Source organism: Papio anubis, chromosome 2, assembly GCF_008728515.1.
Source record: "Papio anubis isolate 15944 chromosome 2, Panubis1.0, whole genome shotgun sequence".
In the NCBI taxonomy this organism is placed as follows: Eukaryota; Metazoa; Chordata; class Mammalia; order Primates; family Cercopithecidae; genus Papio; species Papio anubis.
Genome location: NC_044977.1, coordinates 148,887,344 through 148,907,940, shown reverse-complemented (window position 1 = coordinate 148,907,940; position 20,597 = coordinate 148,887,344). Strand labels below are relative to the sequence as shown.

The 20,597-nt window shown below is 34.6% G+C and overlaps 1 protein-coding gene across 4 annotated transcripts in view; it reads left to right on the top strand.

The window, feature by feature from the left end:
* U2SURP (U2 snRNP associated SURP domain containing) overlaps nucleotides 1–20,597 on the top strand; it is a 57,367-nt gene that overhangs the window by 17,115 nt on the left and 19,655 nt on the right. For 2 of the 4 annotated variants that reach the window (XM_009201576.3, XM_003894996.4), the window contains exons 7-22: nucleotides 2,107–2,174; nucleotides 2,737–2,831; nucleotides 3,477–3,512; nucleotides 3,600–3,682; nucleotides 4,647–4,812; nucleotides 5,003–5,214; nucleotides 6,132–6,175; nucleotides 9,301–9,405; nucleotides 10,495–10,561; nucleotides 10,641–10,804; nucleotides 14,906–15,068; nucleotides 15,388–15,467; nucleotides 17,024–17,111; nucleotides 18,112–18,234; nucleotides 19,310–19,466; nucleotides 20,231–20,326. In XM_009201576.3, coding sequence (XP_009199840.1) covers nucleotides 2,107–2,174; nucleotides 2,737–2,831; nucleotides 3,477–3,512; nucleotides 3,600–3,682; nucleotides 4,647–4,812; nucleotides 5,003–5,214; nucleotides 6,132–6,175; nucleotides 9,301–9,405; nucleotides 10,495–10,561; nucleotides 10,641–10,804; nucleotides 14,906–15,068; nucleotides 15,388–15,467; nucleotides 17,024–17,111; nucleotides 18,112–18,234; nucleotides 19,310–19,466; nucleotides 20,231–20,326 — 1,747 coding nt within the window. The remainder of the gene's footprint in view (nucleotides 1–2,106; nucleotides 2,175–2,736; nucleotides 2,832–3,476; nucleotides 3,513–3,599; nucleotides 3,683–4,646; nucleotides 4,813–5,002; nucleotides 5,215–6,131; nucleotides 6,176–9,300; nucleotides 9,406–10,494; nucleotides 10,562–10,640; nucleotides 10,805–14,905; nucleotides 15,069–15,387; nucleotides 15,468–17,023; nucleotides 17,112–18,111; nucleotides 18,235–19,309; nucleotides 19,467–20,230; nucleotides 20,327–20,597) is intronic. The other 2 variants (XM_017955812.3, XM_017955813.3) reach the window with 2 other exon arrangements.

Genomic DNA, 20,597 nt, shown 5'->3' with positions numbered 1-20,597 from the left:
TCAAGTGATTTGCCCACCTTGGCCTCGCAAAGTGCTGGGATTACAGATGCCTGGCTAAAATTTATCCTTTTAAAGTATACAGTTGACTAGGTGCAGTGGCTCGTGCCTGTAATCCTAGCACTTTGGGAAGCTGAGGCTGGAGGATTGCTTGAGCTCAGGAGTTTGAGACCAGCCTGGGCAACATAGCAAGACTCCCATCTATTAAAAAAAAAAAATTTAAATAAAGTGTACAGTTGAGTGGTTTTAAGTATATTCAAAGTTGTGCAACAGTCACCACTCTGATTTCAGAACATTTTTATCAACCTGAAAAGAAATCCCTACCATTATCAGTCACTCCCATTTTTCTTTTCTTCCCTATTAACTTCAGTCCCTGACAACCTACTAATCTACTTTCTGTCTCTTGATTTGTTTATTCTGGACATTTTGTATGGATGGTATCATACAACATTTGGTCTTTTGTATCTGGCTTCATTACTTAGCATAATGTTTCAAAGTTCATCTTTGTTGTGGCATGTATCAGTACTTCATTCCTTTTTGTGGTTGAATAATACTCCATTTTATAGACATACCATATATTGTTTATCTGTGCATTATTTAGTAGATGGACATTTGGTTTGTTTCCGCTTTTCTGCTGTTAGAAATAATGCTGCTGTAAACATTCACGTGTGGGCTTTTTTTGTGTGAACTTACGTTTTCAGTTCTCTTGGATACATGTATATACACACACGGAGAAGTGGAATTGCTGGGTCACATGGTAACTATGTTTAGCCTTTTGAGAAACTGCCAGTTTTTCGAAAGTGGTTGTAGCACTTTACAGTCCCACCAGTAATGTTTGAGGGTTCCAGTTTTCTCACGTCGTACACTAATACTTTGAGACCAGCCTGACCAACATGGAGAAACACCGTCTCTACTAAAAATACAAAATTAGCCGGGCTTGGTGGTGCATGCCTGTAATCCCAGCTACTCCGGAGGCTGAGGCAGGAGAACTGCTTGAACTCGGGAGGCGGAGGTTGCGGTGAGCCAAGATCACTGCATAGCACTCCAGCCTGGGCAACAAGAGCGAAACTCCATCTCAAAAACAAACAAACAAACACAAAACTGTTTTGTTTGAAAAGTTTATTTTAGTCATTTAGTGTGTGTGAAGTTGTACTTCATTGTGGTCTTGATTTGCACTTACTTGATGATATTGAGCATCTTTTCATGTGTTTATTGTCCATTTATAGGTTTCTTTTGGAGAAATGTCTATTCAAATACTTGGCCCACTTTTTAATTGGGTTATTTGTATTTTTGTTGTTGAATTGTAAGAGTATTTTACATCTTCTTGAGTCAAGGTTCTTATCAGCTATATGATTTGGGAATGTTTTCTGTTCTCTGGGTTGTCTTTGCATTTTCTTGATGGAAGCATGGAGGTTTTAAACTCTAATGGAGTCCATTTTATCAGTTTTTTTCTTTTGTTACTTACGCTTTTGGTGTCATATCTAAGAAACCATCACCTAATTCAAGATTATGAAGATTCCTGTGTTTTTCTCCCAAAAGTTTTATAGTTTTAGCTCTTACATTTAGGTCCATGAACCATTTTGAGTTTATTTTGTACATTTAGTATATGGTGTAAAGTAGAAGTCCAACTTCATTTTTCTGCATGTGGATATTCAGTGGTCCAAGCACCATTTGTTGAAAATATTATTCTTCCCTATTAAATTATGTTGGCACTTCTAAAAGAAGGATTCCAAAAGTAGATTAAGAAGCAGTTTTAAAAGAGGATTCCAAATATGTTACTTATTGTTCCAGTAATTCACGTCCTCCAAAGGTGATTGTTTTGAAGAGTGCGTATTTTTGGCAGTTACTTTCCATGGCAGTTCAGTTATTTCATGTTCATTAATTTCCCTGACTACTGGTTGTCATTTTAATTGTCTAATTGTATTAATAATTTGTTATTTTGGAGGAAGGGGAAGGGAAGTTAAATGATAAGAAAAGCATTCTTTCTTTTTAATTTAATTAATTAGAACATACAATTTGTACTGAAATGATGTAAAAAGGCTCTTATTATTGAATCATTAGATTTGCTTAACCTTTTGTTTGAAGTATAACTTGTCATATCCTTTATAGCCACTTAAAAAAGGAGAGAAAGAAAAGAAAAAAAGCAATTTGGAACTCTTCAAAGAAGAATTAAAGCAGTAAGTTTTATAGTGTGGAGAATAACTATCATAGGTATATTGAGCTGATACATAAACAGATGCAAGGATAAAGAATATACTGTACCAGTTAGTTATTACTAACCACTTTGTTATGAGATTGTTTTAGATATTATAATATTTGGTGGGGTATCTTTGAAAATAAATTAGCATTTAGTCCAGCACCTGGGTTGCTTGCATTATGAATATTCAGTTCAATTGATTTATTTAATGTCCAGAGTCCTGTTTGCAGTGGAAACAGTATACTCACTGGGGTGGGAGTGAGGGGCAGCCAGACTTAGCAAGAAACAAATTCAGTGGTTTTAATGTTGAATTTCCTCCTCACCTTTAAAGTAGGCTTTGTGTTCCATTGCTAGTATGATATATTAGAAATTTGCTCATGATTTTATTATAGCTGAGGGACTCTCTAATCTTGGTTCTCAGTACCAGTATTTAATTACAGATATTTCTAGTTATTTGATGATAGTAATTTGATAAGCGCTATTCTTAAATGTGAAGGAACAAATTTTGGCTCATTATAAGTGATTGTAAATATTTTCAACAGAATTCAAGAGGAACGTGATGAGAGACATAAAACAAAAGGCAGATTAAGTCGATTTGAACCTCCTCAGTCAGATTCTGATGGTCAGCGTCGTTCTAGTAAGTGGCATTTATTTTAATGTGTATGTTTGTGATCAATTACAGTAGTTCCCACCTTATCCATGGGGGGTTACATTCCAAGGCTCACCAGTGGGTGTCTGAAACCATGGGTATATACTATCCTTTTCCTTACACATTCATAGCTGTGGTAAACATTAATTTGTAAATTAGGCATACTAAGAGATTAACAACAATAAGTAATAGAACAATTATAACAATATTCTGAAATAAAAGTGCAATCCCAACACTTTGGGAGGCCGAGGCGAACGGGTTACCTAAGGTCGGGAGTTTGAGACCAGCCTGGCCAACATGGTGAAACCCCGTCTCTACTAAAAATACAAATATAGCCGGGCGTGGTGGTGCATGCCTGTAATCCCAGCTACTCAGGAGGCTGAGGCAGGAGAATTGCTTGAACCTGGGAGGCAGAGGTTGCAGTGAGCTGAGATCATGCCATTGCACTCCAGCCTGGGTGACAGAGCAACAGTCTGTCTCAAAAAAAAAAGAAAAAAAAAAGTTATGTGAATGTGGTCTCTTTTTGTCTCTCGGAAATTGTTACTGTAACAAACTGGGGGAAACAAAGGCGAGAGTAAGGGGGGACTACTGTATTATAAAAACTAATAATTGTTTTCTTTTCTCCCCTTTAAGTGGACGCACCTTCAAGAAGAAATAGATCATCTGGTGGTAATACAGTTTTTTGCTCTTTTAATTGATAAATTTTCCAAACTTTGTATTTTGCAGGTTATAATTCTTTTTTTCTTTCTGCCCTAGTTCTTGATGATTATGCACCTGGCTCACATGATGTAGGAGATCCAAGCACTACTAATTTATACCTTGGAAACATTAATCCACAGGTAATATTAAGTAAGATGAATGTTGAGTGATATGCTTTATGTTTTTGGAAGAAAGCTACTTTGTCAGTCAAAAAAAATCAGGATTCTGAAGCTGACAAATCTGATGGAATTTGATAGTCTTTAGAATTGTCTTGTAAACTTGAGACTTACTGGTATGGCCCAAATTGTTTTGCGACATATTCTCGTTTTCTCTTTCAGTAACTAGATTGAACTCTGAATTTGAAATGTTTTACTATGTGCTAGTTTTATTATTAAATCAGGGTATGACCATTGATGAATAATACTATTTTTGAGACTATCCACTTCTGATGCATACTTGTTTCCTTGTGGAGTCCCTTTTCTCATAGTAGCAAACTACTGTTTGTGGTTTGTCTTTTGCATTTTAATTCTTTTCCTACATTGATGCTGTTAATTATGTTACGGCGAATGTAGTAGCAGTAGTATATAATATACTGTTATTAAAAATTATATTTTGCATATTTACTGTTAACTGTTTTCTCTGCATTTGATTACATGGGTAGTTGATTGTTAGAAGGAGAACAGATGATTAGATCCTTTTTTTCTTCATTGTCAATAAATATTTCCTCCTTAATTTAAATGTACTAACCACGCCTGCTTGAAAAATGTTCCTAAATGCCTAAACAAACCATCACTATAAAACATCTATCTTAGATCTAGGACCTTAAAGCAAAGGAAGATAGGGAGTAAAAGTGATTTTGATTTCTCTATCCGCTGAACTTGCCCACCCTGGCATCTTAAATAAACCAGAATATTTATAGTATGAAATGATGTATGAATGCCCCACGTGGGATTTTACTTGTGTAGCGTTCCTGGTACTTGAATGGAAAATTGAAGCATGTTGCTATGTTGCTTTTCATTTTGTAAAAAAACTACTTTGTTTTCTGAAAATAATTTTTTCTTTTCCCTTTTTTGCATAATAAAAATCTTCTACCCTTTTTAATAGATGAATGAAGAAATGCTGTGCCAAGAATTTGGAAGATTTGGACCATTAGCCAGTGTGAAAATCATGTGGCCTAGAACTGATGAAGAAAGAGCCAGAGAGAGAAATTGTGGCTTTGTGGCCTTTATGAATAGAAGAGATGCTGAAAGAGCTTTAAAAAATTTGAATGGTGAGAATGTTTTTATTACTCATTTATACAATTCAGATATTTCTTTGGTTTGGAAAAGTATTTATAAAAACTAGGAAGGATTGGACCTGAAATGGAGAGGTTAAAATGAAAATTATTTCAACTCACCAGAACGATTTTATTTGGAAACTTTTGAGAGTTAACAAAGTGACCTTTCGTTTCTTTCTTGTAGGAAAAATGATTATGTCTTTTGAAATGAAGTTAGGTTGGGGTAAAGCTGTACCTATTCCTCCACATCCAATATACATTCCGCCTTCTATGATGGAACATACGCTTCCCCCACCTCCATCCGGACTGCCTTTTAATGCGCAGCCTAGAGAGCGGTTAAAAAACCCTAATGCTCCTATGTTACCGCCACCTAAAAACAAAGAGGATTTTGAGAAGGTAATTTTAAAAATGGACATAAGGCCGCATCTAATTTGTAAATACTAAAACTGTGGTAGTATTTCTTTTCAACAATTTTAAAGAAAATGTGTGTGTAATTCTGTTTGGCAACTTTTAAAGAAATAAGTAGATGTGTTCCCTGCCTTAGCCCATGGAAACCCTATATTTGAAATACTAGGTCATGTTTTTATTTGTGGCTACCATTCCTTTTTTGACCACTCTTTAAGTTTTTTTTCCTTTGTCCGGTGTTCTATCCAGATTTGCTTAAGTGTAGTATCTAAATTTACTTTGTTCTGAGAAAGTGATATTTTGTATTTGGTTAAGTGACATTTCAATTAGAAATTTCAATTAGAAAGACCTCCTAAGTAGTTATTGTTTGGATGGCAGCTAGGTCTGAGGTATTAGAATATTTGAGAAGATTTATGTGGTTCTTAAAAAATAGTTAATCTAGTAAAAGCCAAGGGTGAGTATTTTCTTTTTAGTAAACAAAAACCAACTTAAGTTATAAGAATTTGTTGGTTCTATTATGAATTAATTACACTTAAAACGACAGGGCTGGTTTTAAAGGCTTGGGAACAAAGTAGTGAACTGTATGGTCAGAGGCAAACAGTTAATTATTTCACAAATTAAAATCTTTATCTGATAATTCTCAGTGTAGTACCTATTTCAGTGCATTGATGTGCATTCTGGCAGGAATGTTCTGATTCTTTGCATTTAGTGAACATTATTGTTCACTGAACACATCCATTTGCATTTATGTAATTGCTTAGTGTATAATGACTTCAAATGCAGTGATTGCCTGCAAAACTTGTGATTAGATATGTAGTATTTTCAATGCATATGTATATTTTTGCTTGTTACTTGTTAACAATACTCACATATTCTATGTTTATTATCTGATGTGACTTCATATACAGACTCTGTCGCAAGCCATAGTCAAAGTGGTTATCCCAACAGAAAGGTACATGTTTTTCTTTATTATTACTGATCTAAATATAGACAATATCCCCTTCTGAATTTAAAAAGAAATGGTGTTGAGGAAAAGGTAGTATCTTGACTGAGCAATGGTTCCTTCCCAGTACTTTTTGGGGGGATGTGTGAAATTTAACTAACTTTTGTATACTGTGCAATTTTATGTGAATATCTTTTTTGGTTTTATTGTTATCACTGTAGGGAATGTTTATACTTTGGCTAGTTAAAATGTATTTATTAGCTCTGATTTGGAGTCAGACAATAGACTATTGTCATGGGAAAATAGATGTTTTAAATGTGTCTTAAATTTCAGATAACATTACAGTTTGACTCAATCTGTTGTTATTTTTTTCTTGTTTTCTGAATTATCTGCATTTAATATATAACGTTGGTTTGAGTTCTCCTTACTGATGGCATAGCTTTGTTTTGTTTTGGTTTTTTTTTTTCCAATTGATTTTAAGAAGAAATTCCTATTATTGTCATGAACACTGGACATACTCGAAACTTTCTTTTCATGATAACAAAGGTATTTGGAATTCTTTTATTTTCCTTTCTTCCTTTTTTTTCTCTTTCAACACACTGTTAAAGCAGAAGAATTCATGCTGTAGGTACGCTCTTGCTCAGTCAAGCTAAGCCTTTTCCCAAACACAGGAACACAACACTGGTTGAATAATAAATGAACACAAAAGAATACCAAATTCTCTTTGACATTGGCCTTGGTGAGCAACACCAGCTGAACTGTCTGCGGCAGCGGGGGACCAGGAAAACATCATGGGATGGATTGGGAAAGTATACAGTTTTTGACCAGACATTGGTACGATCGACTCCAATAAATGTGGTTTTATTATAACTGAGAGACAATTTTTTGTTTTTTTTTTTTTTTGTTTTTTTTTTTGGTGGTTGTTGCCCAGAATAAGATAATTACCATTTTAAAATTAAATAATGCACTTTAAATATATCATCTTTTTGTACTACACTGTTTAATAGAAAAGTCACCATTTTTAAAATAAACACAATCCTTAAGGAAGAAGAATGTGATTACAGTTCTTTAGTAATCTTGAAATCAAGTTAATAATTAATTGTCAGATTTTGATTTTAAATAATCATGAAACATTTTAAAAAATACTTATAAACTTTTAATTTTATCAGTTACAAGCCTGTTTAAAACTAAGTGGGTTTTTCCCCACTGATAAAAGCATTCACAGGATAGTATTTTTGTAGCATTCAAAAAAAGCACATATCTAGTGGTAGCTTTACATGTATGTGGCTCACCGTATTTCTAAACAATTTTGAGTGTGCGTTTTGCCGGAAGTCTTCACTCACCATTCAGATGAATCCTTTGTTTTTAAACTTGCTAAACAATTTTCCTCTATCTTAAATGCTAAAGTCAAGTTGCTTTTGACTTAATTCACACAAGTTTCTGGGTGTATAACATTTGTCCACCTAGTAATTAGTCTTATACATAAAATTTCCCTTAGCTTTAATTTGGCTCATATCAGTGGGGAGTTTTGGAATTGAATCATAACTTGACATTATCTCCCTTCCTTCAAAATAATGTCATTAACCATATGAATGTTGAGGAACTGCGTATTTGCAGAGCAATTACTTCTGTGAAAGAAAAATAATTTTTAAATTTAAAATTAAGCAATGTTTTTAGTTTTTTGTTTTAACAATTTAGGGTTGAATTAGTAGTTTTAAATGCATAATTTCCCCTTTGTAAAGATTTAAACTGTGATACATTTTTTTTTTACTTCCTTTAGGGTTAAATTTTTTTCACTGTGTAGAGATTTCATTTTAAGTAGGTTTGTTTGAAAGCTATGAGAAAACAGTTATAGCCACCATGAGATAGATTATTTTATTGTTTATGTACTCTGAAATAGGGCATTATGGAGCAAAAAAAGTCTGTCTTATTCTATAACTATATATTTATTTACATTCTAGCAGTTATATGAATGTAATTTGAGCTGGGAATGCTAAAGGTGTAATTTAGTGTGTGCCATGTACCAAGAGCCAATATCCTTTTGCTTTTCCCGATTGTTATTTGCCAACTGTGTATGCTGGGGGACTGGTGAAATGAGAAATCAAAAGCAGCTTATAAATAAGCTGAGTCATTTTGAGCCCGACGCCATAATCAATGTCCAAAATTGTGTTTGGAGTCTAATAAAATATCACATGATTTTAGGACCTAGCTTCAGATAAAGACTTCCTATGAGTTCAGTCAATAAAACGACTGTACTAAAAAATTACTCACATATGTTTATTTTGGTATTTGGAAAATAATTGTTACAGAAAATGGGAAGGGCATCTCACCATGTGCCCCATTTTGCAATATTTTGGAAAGAGTAGTATAAGGCTTTGGCAACATAATTTCTTCATTGATTTATAGTGTATAGGCATATCAATCTCTCTTGTTTTGGAGGGAAAAAAGATAATATACAGGCAGAATTATCCATTTCATGAATCGTGAACTAGTTTGAAGTGTCGTCCAAAGGGATGTTGCCTCATGAAAGGTCAGATTTAATAAAAACTCCATCTGGTATGTGTACCAGAAAAACACAAGAGTTGGATGGATTTTTTATTAAATCAGGCCTTAAACTTGTTAGGTAGTTTTGCATTTTTATAAATTATAGTCATGGTTATAACATTTCAGTAGCACCACAAAAGTGCTTGGTTTAGGAATTTTTTTTTTTTTTTTTTTTACTGAGATAGTGTGTGAATTTCTAGATGGCTGTAATAACATGCAGGCTCAAACTTACTGATTTTATATATCAACATTTGCAACTTTCCAATTAGTTGTGATTTATAATTTAATGTTTTACTTTTGGAAAATAAAATTAAGTGACATTTAGAAAAGTAAATATTACTATGAGGTTATATTGTGGTTTCCTACCCTCCCTCACCTTTCCATCCCCTCCCACTTCCCTACTCCCACTGCCCCACACCCTCTTAATGCACAAGGCATTAACATATGCTCCAGGTTACTGTTTTGGTATTAAATTTGGTGTTAGTCAGCAGAATAATCATTTTCTGCACAATTATAGTAACTTAGGTCAAATGTAGTTTTATATAGTGGTAGGTCTGAATCCATTTTCTTTAACTGTGTTGTTGTTGTAGGAATTTGCTCGCCCTGATACATCGAATGATAGAGTTTGTTGTACGTGAAGGGCCAATGTTTGAAGCTATGATTATGAACAGAGAAATCAACAATCCTATGTTCAGGTGTGCATTTTTTAAAAATTGTGTTGAAATATATGTAACATAAAATTTCCCATTTTAGCCATTTTCAAGTATACAGTTCATTGTCATTAAATACATTCACATTGTTGTGCAACCATCACCACCATCCATCTCCAGAACTTTTTTCATCTTCCAAAATGAAACTCTTTACCTGTGAAACAGTAACTCCTCAGTCTTCTGGCCCCTTAGCCCTGGCAACTGCCATTCTATTTTCTGTCTCTTAGTAATTTGATTACTCTAGGTAAACTCATATGAGTATAATCATGTAATATTTACCCTTTTGTGACTGGCTTATTTCATTTAACATAATGTCCTCAGGATTCATCCGTATTATAGCATGTATCGGGATTTCTTTTTTTAAGGGCAAATAATATTCCATTGTTTGTATTTGCCGTATTTTATCTTCAGGCATGCAGCTTAAAACTACTTTTAATTTATTAGAATTAAAAATATTTCCAAGAATAAAGTTCTAAAAGTATGGGATTAGTTCTGCAATGGGATGGGAAGGCAGTTTTAGTAATCAGAGTAGAATGTATTGAGGCCAATTTTCCATTAGATTTTGATTTGGTTAATTAAATAGTATTGTTTTTAGCATTCTCTAGGAGGAAAATACATTTCATTATGCTTTTCAGTGAAGGAATCATAAGTGAGATACAGTTGAACAAATGAGTTTTAAAATAAATTGCTTATCCTCTGAATTGTTACAGAATTCTAAAACACTAGTTTAACACTTAAATAGTATAAAATCACTGCTTTTGTAATTATATGTTGGGAAAATCTCTCCATTGCCAGACACAGTATCTGCCATGTAAGTGTTCAATAAAAACGATCATAAGACTCAGCATGATGCGTACCTTCTGATTATTAATGTCAGTCACTAAGGCAGTTTAGGACTGGAGTAAGGGAATGGGGATAGGTAGTGGATGGCAGTGGGTGAGGTTCTCTTGAGGGATCTTTATTTTTGTTTTATTTTGAACTAAATAGGCAAATAATACTTCTCATTTATTTATATTTAATTGAAGATAGCTCTGTTGAAGAATATGATGTTTAATGTTTGTTTGTTTTGTTTAGGTTCTTATTTGAAAACCAGACACCAGCCCATGTTTACTATAGGTGGAAGCTTTATTCTATTCTGCAGGCAAGTAGAATCAATTACTTTGTTAATTTTGACTCTGAGTAATTTAGACCTTTATAATAACTCTCTAAATGTTTGTTAGGGAGATTCTCCAACCAAATGGCGGACGGAAGATTTTCGTATGTTCAAAAATGGATCTTTTTGGAGGCCACCACCGTTAAATCCATACTTGCATGGAATGTCAGAAGAGCAAGAAACAGAAGCTTTTGTAGAGGAACCTAGTAAAAAGGGAGCACTTAAGGAAGAGTAAGATATTTTTCCTTTCTATTATATATTCAGAAAAGTCACTGTAATGGTTGCTTTAATTAATGGTCTTATTAAGATGTTAACCCTAAAATAAATTTTTTTTCACTTGTGAATGTTTAAAATAGTAACATCTTTCATCATGTGCTTTATAATTTTAAACATCTTAACAAGTATAGGTATGTATTCTATTGTCCTTGACTTTTCTCCTAGTAAAATTAGTGATGATCTTTTAAACATAGTTGACTTCTTTCTTTAGCATTGGAGTACTTCAGATTCTTACAGAAATTATTGGGGGATTCCTAGAATTCTTGATTCTCTGAATGCAGCATAAAGAGGAAAAACTATTATGTGGCTAGTGGGATCATATCGTGGCTATGCAAAGCCCCTTCATGGTAACTTGCACACTTCATTTGCATTATGTGGTGAGCTGTGAGATGGCCACCATGGAAGTATGTGTTGTTATTAGTCTCACTTAGCAATTGTACAGTGCAACTAGCTGGTTGAAGAAGCAGAAACATATTAAATGTTCAGAGGACATCCTGTATACCTCATGGGAAAAAAATTGGCTAAAAGCAGAATATATAATTAAATACGGACATATGTAGTTTTATCGTGCTTTGACTTACTGTGCTCTGCAGATACAGTGTTTTTTATAAATTGAAAGTTTGTGGCAACTCTACGTCAAACCAGTCTGTTGTCATTTTTCAAACAGCATGTGCTTGCTTCGTGTCTGTCACATTTTCATAATTCTCACAATAGCTCAAACTTCTTCATTGTTACATCTGTTGTGGTGATCAGTGATCTTTGATTGTTTTGGGGCACTACAAACTGTGGTCTTATAAGAAGATGAACTTAATCAAAAAATGTGTGTTCTGACTGCTCCAGTGACTAGCTGTTTTCCCATCTTTCCCTCCCTTTAGGCTTCCCTATTTCTTGAGACATAACACTATTGAAATTAGGCCAGTTAATAATCCCACAATGGCCTCTTGAGTATTCAAGTGAAAGGAAGAGTCTTACTTCTCTCACATTGAATCAAAAGCTAGAATGATTAAGCTTAGTTAGGAAGGCATGTCAAAAGATGAGGTAGGCTGAAAGCCAGGCCTCTTGCACCAAACAGCCAAGTTATGAATGCAAAGGAAGAGTTTTTAAAGGAAATTAAAAGTGCTACTCCAATGAACACATGAATGATAAGGAAGCAAAACAGCCTTATTACTGATAGAAAGTTTTGGTGGTCTGGATAGAAGATCACACCAGCCATAGCATTCCCTTATGCCAAAGCCTAATCCTGAGCAAGGCCCACTCTCTGCAATTCTGTGGAAACAGAGGTGAGGAAGCTCCAGAAGATAAATTTTGAAACTAGCAGTGATTGGTTCATGAGGTTTAAGGAAAGAATCTATCTTCATACTATAAAAGTTCAAGGTAAAGCAGCAAGTGCTGATGTAGATGCTGTAGCAAATTATCCAGAAGATCTAAGGTCATTGATGAAGGTGGCTACACTAAATCACATTTTCAGTGTAGACAAAACAGCCTTTTATTGTAAGAAAATGTAATTTAGCACTTTTATAGCTAGAGAGGGGAAGTCACTGCCTGGGTTAAAACCTTCAGAGGACAGGCTGACTCTCTTACTAGGGGCTAATGCAGCTGGTGACTTTAAGTTGAAGCCAGTGCTCATTTACCATTCCAAAAATCCTAGGACCATTAAGAATTATGCTAAATCAGCTCTGCCTGTGCTCTATAAATGGAACAACAAAGCCTGGATGACAGCATATCTGTTTACAGCATGGTTTACTGAATATTTTAAGCCCACTATTGAGACCTGCTCAATAAAATGATTTTTTTCAAAATATTACTGCCCATTGACAATGTACCTGATCACTGAAGATCTCTGATGGAGATGTACGAAAGAGATTAAGTTGTTTTCATGCCTGTTAACACATTATCCATTCTGTATCCCCTTGTTCAAGGAGTAATTTTGACCTTTTAGTCTTATTATTTAAGAAATGTATTTCATAAGACTGTGGCTGCCATAAATAGTGATTCCTCCAATGGGTCTGGGAAAAAGTCAGTTAGAAAGCTTGCGGAAAGCATTTACCATTCCAAGTGCCATTGAGAACATTTGTGGGCCAGGTGTGGTGGCTCACATCTGTAATCCCAACACTATGGAAGGCCGAGGCAAGAGGATAGCTTGAGGCCAGGAGTTCAAGACCAGTCTGAGCAATATATTGAGACCCCCATCTCTATTAAAAAGAAATGAAAAAAAATCAGTTTCAGTTTTTTTGTGTATAAAATAAAATCAACATCAACAGGAGCTTGGAAGAAGTTAGTCCCTCATGGATGACTTTGAGGGATTTAAGACTTTAATAGAGGAAGTAACTCCAGATATGGTAGAAATAGCGAGGGAACTAGAATTAGAAGTAGAGCTCAAAGATGGGACTCAATTGCTGTGGTCTCATGATAAAACTTTAATAAATGAGGAGTTGCTTCTTAGGGATGAGCAAATTAAGTAGTTTCTTGAGATGGAATCTACTTCTGATGAAGAAGCTGTAAACATTGTTGAAATGAAAGGATTTAGAATATGCATACGCTTAGTTGATAAAGCAGTGCAGGGTTTGAGAGGATTGACTACAGTTTGGAAAGACATTCTCCTCTGGCTAAAATGTTAACAAACAACATCTTGTGCTGCAGAGAAATCCCCTGTGATGAGTCAGTTGATGCGGCAAACTTCATTGTTGTTTAAGAAATTGCTGCATCCACCCCAGCCTTCAGCTACCACCACCCTGATCAGTTAGCAGCCATCAGCATTGAGGCAAAACCCTTCCACCAGCAAAAATACTATGACTCACTGAGAATTCAGATGATTGTTAGCATTTTTAACAAGAAAGTATTTTTAAAGTAATGTATACATTGTTTTTTTAGACATACTGCTATTGCATACTTAATAGACCACAGTATGGTATAAACATAACTTTTACATGCTCTTGGAAACCAAAAAACTTGTGTGATTCGCTGTATTGCGATATTTGCTTTATTGCAATGGTCTGTGACTGAATCCATATGCCGTTATGTACTTCACTGCAGTCTATAAATCTTAATACTTGCTGCATTGGTTCATTGTCTATGAGAGCATTTGCCAATGGAGTGCGATACTATTTGAGTGTATTTACTTCTGAAGATGTATGTTCATAATCACTGTAATCCTAGGATCTGCAAACTCAGCTCATAGGCTAAATATGGCTGCCTCCTGTTTTGGAAAATAAAGTTTTATTGGAATGCAGTCAGTCCCCTTCCGTACATGTTGTCTGGCTGCTTTGGTGCTATACCAGCAGGAGGATAGAGATCATATGGCTTTCAAAGCCTAAAATATTTATAATCTTTTTTTTTTTTTTTTTTTTTTTTAATCGAGACAGAGTCTTGCTTTGTCACCCAGGCTGGAGTGCAGTGGCGCGATCTTGGCTCACTGCAACCTCCGCCTCCCAGTTTCAATCTATTTTCCTGCCTCAGCCTCCCGAGTAGCTGGGATTACAGACGCCCACCACTGTGCTTGGCTAATTTTTATATTTTTAGTAGGGATGGGTTTTCACCATGTTGGCCAGGATGGTCTCGATCTCTTGACCTCATGATCCACCCAACTCGACCTCCCAGAGTGCTGGGTACAGGCATGAGCCACTGCACCCAGCCAGTCTTTTCCTTTACAGAAAAATTAGCTTGTCCTAATCCTAGGCAGAAATGCTAAAGTAATAGACTTCCTTCAAAGAAGGGGAGTAAAGAACATGAAAATTCTTTAGTATCATGGGATAGTAAGACTGGGGTGCTCTTTAAAGACTCTTGAAGAAATGCCCATGATTTTAAATTTACTTAATTTGTAAGCTGAAAACATCATTGGTATCTTTTATTAGTTCTACGGAGTATTCTTTCTTATATAAGTTCTTCAAAAAATTATAACAATTTTGGGGGACACAACACAAATCAGACTTAACATATTACAGTCTTCAGAATTATTTTATGTGAGTAGGTTTTAAAGAAATTAGTTTGTGAGCAAAAACTACAATGGCATTTGAAATTGTATCTAAATATTTATAAGTTAAAACAATTTATGTTCAGACAGAGGGATAAATTGGAAGAAATCTTGCGGGGATTAACTCCAAGGAAAAATGATATTGGAGATGCAATGGTTTTCTGTCTTAATAATGCTGAAGCTGCTGAAGAAATAGTGGATTGCATTACTGAGTCATTGTCCATCTTAAAGACACCCCTTCCTAAAAAGGTATGGGAATGAATTTTAAGAAAAGGGGAGATAGTTAATGTCTTTTGGGATTAGAAGTGGTTTCCTTTTTGCACAAAGAACTTGACTGATGAAATTTTTCCCATGCAGTCTTATGTTACTTCTGCTTGGAAATTTAGGTTCATTAACATACAGGTTGCAAACAAATTGAAATGTAAATGAGTTAACAAATTTCATCCCTGCCAAAGTCATGGTTGTGGTGATAGTTTCATTTAACTCTTCTAATTAGTAGCCATTATTAAATTATAGCTAAACATTAGCCTTATATTAACCTATTTTGTGTTATCTTTTGGTATTATAGATTGCCAGATTATATTTGGTTTCTGATGTTTTGTACAACTCTTCAGCCAAAGTTGCTAATGCTTCGTATTATAGAAAATTGTAAGTATAATGATATAACTGATATTCCTGAAATAAAGTGTTTAAGGGTAAGGAGTTCAGAAAAGAGGATTGTTTTGTTAACGTCCTCCAAGAATAAGAAATACAGCCAACCCTCCATGTCTGTGGGTTCCTTATCCGTGAATTCAACCAACCACAAATTGAAAATATTTGAGAAGAAAAATTGTATCTGTACCGAACACGTACAGACGTTTTTCCTTGTCGTTTTCTAAACAATACAGTAATGAAAACTCTGCATAGCGTTTACATTGTATTAGGTATTGTAAGTAACCTAGAGATGATTTAACCCATGGGAAGATGTGGGTAGGTTACAGGTGAATACTATGTCATTTTCAATCAAGAACTTGAGCATCTGTGGATTTTGGTGTCCATGGAAGGTCTTGGAACCAGTCCCCCCATGGATACTGAGGGTAGACTAATTTGAATTTCTTCATGGTTTGTAGAATTTTTTTAAAAAATTGGCTTAAACTTAAGCTAAATTACCAATTTTTTTGGAAAGATTTTATATCGTATCACTTTCTTAGTTATTGACAGTAGAACAAATAGGTGTGTGTTAAAGAGAACTTTATTGCGTATCTAGCTATTCATATAATAAATAGAAACAGTGTATATACTGGCAGAGATAAGAAACCAAAGACATACTATTAACTATAGAATCTGCATTCTCTTCTGATCCTCAGCATATTGATTTTAGTTCATTGCTAATGTTTCCTAAGGCAAAAGGAAGTTATGTTGCTGTATTATAATTAATGTATAACTTAGCCGGGCACAGTGGCTCATGCCTGTAATCTCAGCACTTTGGGAGGCTGAAAAGGGCTGATTACCTAAGGTCAGAAGTTCGAGACCACCCTGACCAATGTGGTGAAACCCCATCTCTAGTAAAAATACAAAGATTAGCCAGGTGTGGTGGTATAGCCCTGTAATCCCAGCTACTCAGGAAGCTGAGGCAGGAGAATTGCTTGAACCCGGGAGGCGGAGGTTGCAGTGAGCTGAGATTGCGCCATTGCACTGTAGCCTGGATGACCAGAGCCAAACTCCGTCTCAAAAAAAAAAAAAGTGTAACTTTTTCTCAGTTCCCCAGAGCTCTCTTTCTGTGTTTATTTTTTGAATTAGGCAAAGGGAAGCTTTTCCCTAGGAAGTTGCTCTGAAAAGAAATTTAGAGATCTGAGTCCTACTCTTATGTCTGCCATTAGTTTTTTTTGCCTTGGATGAGTCACCCTTTTCTAAGTTTTCTGTTTTATAAAATAAAGAAATTGGTTGAGATGGTTCAACATATCCTAGATGTAGTGTTTCTTGCTTATAAAGGGAGATAGTAGGGACTGTTGGGGAGTTTGTAGGAGAAAAATTCAGAGTAATAAGAGTTAAAGCAATTCAGTTACGGTTTTAGAGTTTAAACACCTAGTTTTTGAATTTTAATAATTTCTTGATTAATTTGTAGGTATTTTAAGTTCAGGAGGGGTTTTCATTGGCTGGCATGCTGAAGGGGAAAGGAATTTTAAATAGATTTTATTTTAAAGAATGTATTATTTGAATTTCAGTTTTGAAACAAAGTTATGTCAGATATTTTCAGACCTCAATGCCACCTATCGTACAATTCAAGGCCATTTACAATCTGAAAACTTTAAGGTACGTTTATTGTTTTACTATTTTTGCCCTAGTGTTTTAAATGGGTGGGGGGAGAGGGCCTCGAAGGGCTAGAAAAGTACGTAAGACAAGTATGACACATGAAATTAAAACTTAGATGTTACAGAAGTTAGTGTTTTAAAATTCTGTCATTTTTTTAATCAAAATCAAAAATTTAAAAGATACTATTTTGACAGGTGTTTAATTTTAGTTTTAAGTATTGTTTAAATATTATAAATGTTAGTCTTTTTTCATGAAACAGCCAGAAGAATCACTTGTTTTGTAATGGTAAATACTATTTGGCTGGATTAAAGACATACATTTTAATCATATTTAGAAAGTCTACTCTGTTACCAATTTTTTTATAACCTCTTAAGCTGTAGGCCAGTGTTAAGAAAAGCCAGGTGGAGTACTTTATTTATAATTGACTAAGTAAATATGCTTTCATGGGAAGATGACTTTTTTACGAAAAATTTTTAGTTTGGGAAGATGCCCAGTGACCCCACCATTTAGGGCATTCAGACAACTCCCATTTTTAAAGTTTTTGACCTTAAATTTTGACCATAAGTTAGAATTTTAAAAAAAGTTTAGGGAAGATACAGAGTAAAGTGTTAACCAGAATTAGGAAGTACTTTACTGGACCATAAGGGGATTCAGGTCAAAACTTGGCTACTTTGGTTTTAAGTTTTCGTAAGTTTCTATGTAAGTCTTTCCTGAATGTGGCTCATGTGTAGTACTAATGGTATGGGAGCTGACCTTAGGTGGTAAAGAGCAAACAATTACTGTTTATTTTTCATTATATTTATTTTTAGGGTTTTTTTTCTTTTAATTAGAAGGTGACATTGATTTTTCTTAAAAAATATGGTAATGATATATAGTAATTTTCTTAAAAAATGTCATTTTAAAGGCAAATTTAGCAAATCTTGATGGTCATTCTCATGAACTGAAATTTGAGACATATAGCCCAAAATAAAAATTTGTTATCTGTTTCCTATTTATTTAGCAACGGGTAATGACTTGCTTCAGAGCATGGGAAGATTGGGCAATTTATCCAGAACCATTTTTGATCAAACTACAAAATATTTTCTTAGGACTTGTAAATATTATTGAAGAAAAGGAAACAGAGGTAGGCACTCTGTATTTATCTGGTTGTTTTTAAAATTCGTTTCTGGGGTGGAGGTTTCTTGGAGTTATGCTGCATTACATATGCGAGGTATATTTCTTTGTGAAAAATATCTGTTGCTTACCACTAAATAGTGGATTTTTATTGCTGGAACCCAGGAGTCGAAATTACATATAACAGGAATTGTCTGTCTTGTGTCCTTATGTGAAAATTGATGAGTGGTTTTTTATTTAATGACCTAAGACTTATGATATTAATAGTAGAAAAAAAGCAAGTAATAGAGCAGTATATATGTAGCATGACTTTATTTTGTTAAAGATAGCTATATAAGTAAAATATGTGCATGAAAAGATGCATCACATGATAGCAGATATACACCACCGTTCTGTTGTTTTTCTTTACCTCCTAAATAATTACTGAACCCTTAATGTTTAATTCTGCCTTACTAGTCAAGCTACTATATTTTCACTTTCACTTCTGCAGGATCTTCCTAATTGACCTTACTGTTGTAACCCACATGGTCCTTGTTTCAGTTTCCTAAATGTGTGTTTTCACCTACCATTGGCCTGTATACGTGTCCTTCCCTCTTTCTGGGACTTATCTTTACCTGAGATCCTTCAGATCTCAGCTCAGATATAACCTTAGAGAGCCTTCTCTGACCTCTTTAAGTGAAACTTATTATGCTAATAGTATGCCTTTTTGCTGTAGCAGTTACCATAGTTACAGATAAGTATATATTGTTGTGATGATCTGATTTCCTGGTTTCCCCACCCCCCAAAACAACAACAAAAACCTTTACCAGGCTCTGTAACAGGGGGACCAAATTTGTTTTTGCTCATCATTTCCTTACATGGTACCTGGCACCAGTGAACACTTGGTAAATGTTAGATAAATGCACAACTGACTGCTTCTTTAGCAAACTGGATGATAGAATATATATTCTTACTATGTTCTTACAATGTACCTTGGATTGTGGGTATCCTGGTATGTTGGCTTGTACTGGATTACAAATTAATCTTACAAGCAGTGTGACTTCAGCAAGCAAAGGAAAATGTTATAATAGTACACATTTCCATAGGATGTTCCAGATGACCTTGATGGTGCCCCCATTGAGGAAGAGCTTGATGGTGCACCTCTGGAAGATGTAGATGGAATTCCTATTGATGCTACTCCCATTGATGATCTTGATGGAGTCCCTATAAAAAGTCTTGATGATGATCTTGATGGAGTGCCTTGTAAGTTCAAATTTCAAACTGATTAAATCTAGCTAATAAGTTTGGTGACCAGAACTCTTAATTTCCATACATGCTGATATGGAAGAAGGTTATAGTTTCTCATGAAGGTATCAAGTTAACTATTTCTGATTTTTTCAAAATTCAAATACCCAGTAATACATTTATTTGTATGCTATGTATATAAAAGGCCAAGAAAGCAGCATTTTTTCTGGTCACATTTCTTTGCTGGGACAATCAGCCTTCTATAACATTAGCAAGTTTCTCTTTTTGTCTTAATTGTCAGGAAATTATAGGCAAAATCTTGTGTTCAATTATGCATATTCCTGGGTACCTGGTTTTATCAGTTCTGTATTATTATTAGTTTTTCTAACCTACAACTTCAGTTTTCCTAGCTGCCTAGAACCATTTTGAAAATAGGAACTGTACACAGCTCTTTGGTACATTTGAATTATATGTTTAAATATTGAATAATGTATGCAGTTTTGTAGAGATTTGTTAAAGATTTGTTTTACTTCTCAACTTCTTCATTTGCTTAATATATTACTAACCTGTATTTTCTGAATTGATATAATATATACTGTTAAAAATTTTGCCCTCAGATGCAGAGAATTGGTTTAGTCATAGTCCTTGTTCTCAGGATTACGGTTGGTCCATCCGTGTCCTTATTTTACTTTGCTTTTTAATAGTATGGTGAACACCCATGAACGTAATACTTTGCATCATCCCCTAGTCGTCAGGGTTAATGGCTTATCTTTCCCTAATAGTGGATGCAACTGAAGACTCAAAGAAGAATGAGCCTATATTTAAAGTTGCCCCATCAAAATGGGAAGCTGTGGATGAATCTGAATTGGAAGCACAGGGTGAGTAAAAGTAAAATGAGTATTTTTTACATTAAGTACTTAATAAGTTATTTATTGGTGTGCTTGTATATATGTTTTCCTTTTATGTTTTGTAACACATTTTAACCTTAATACTCAATGTTACCGTATTTTGTGTCTAATGTACACTTTTATTGTGGTTAGTGTTGCTGTTACAATTTTCTTAGGTCCTTCAGTTTGGAGGCTTTGAGAGTAATGAGATATCACTGAAAACCTTTCAAGTTAAGGCATTTTAGTAGTAAATGTAGATAGG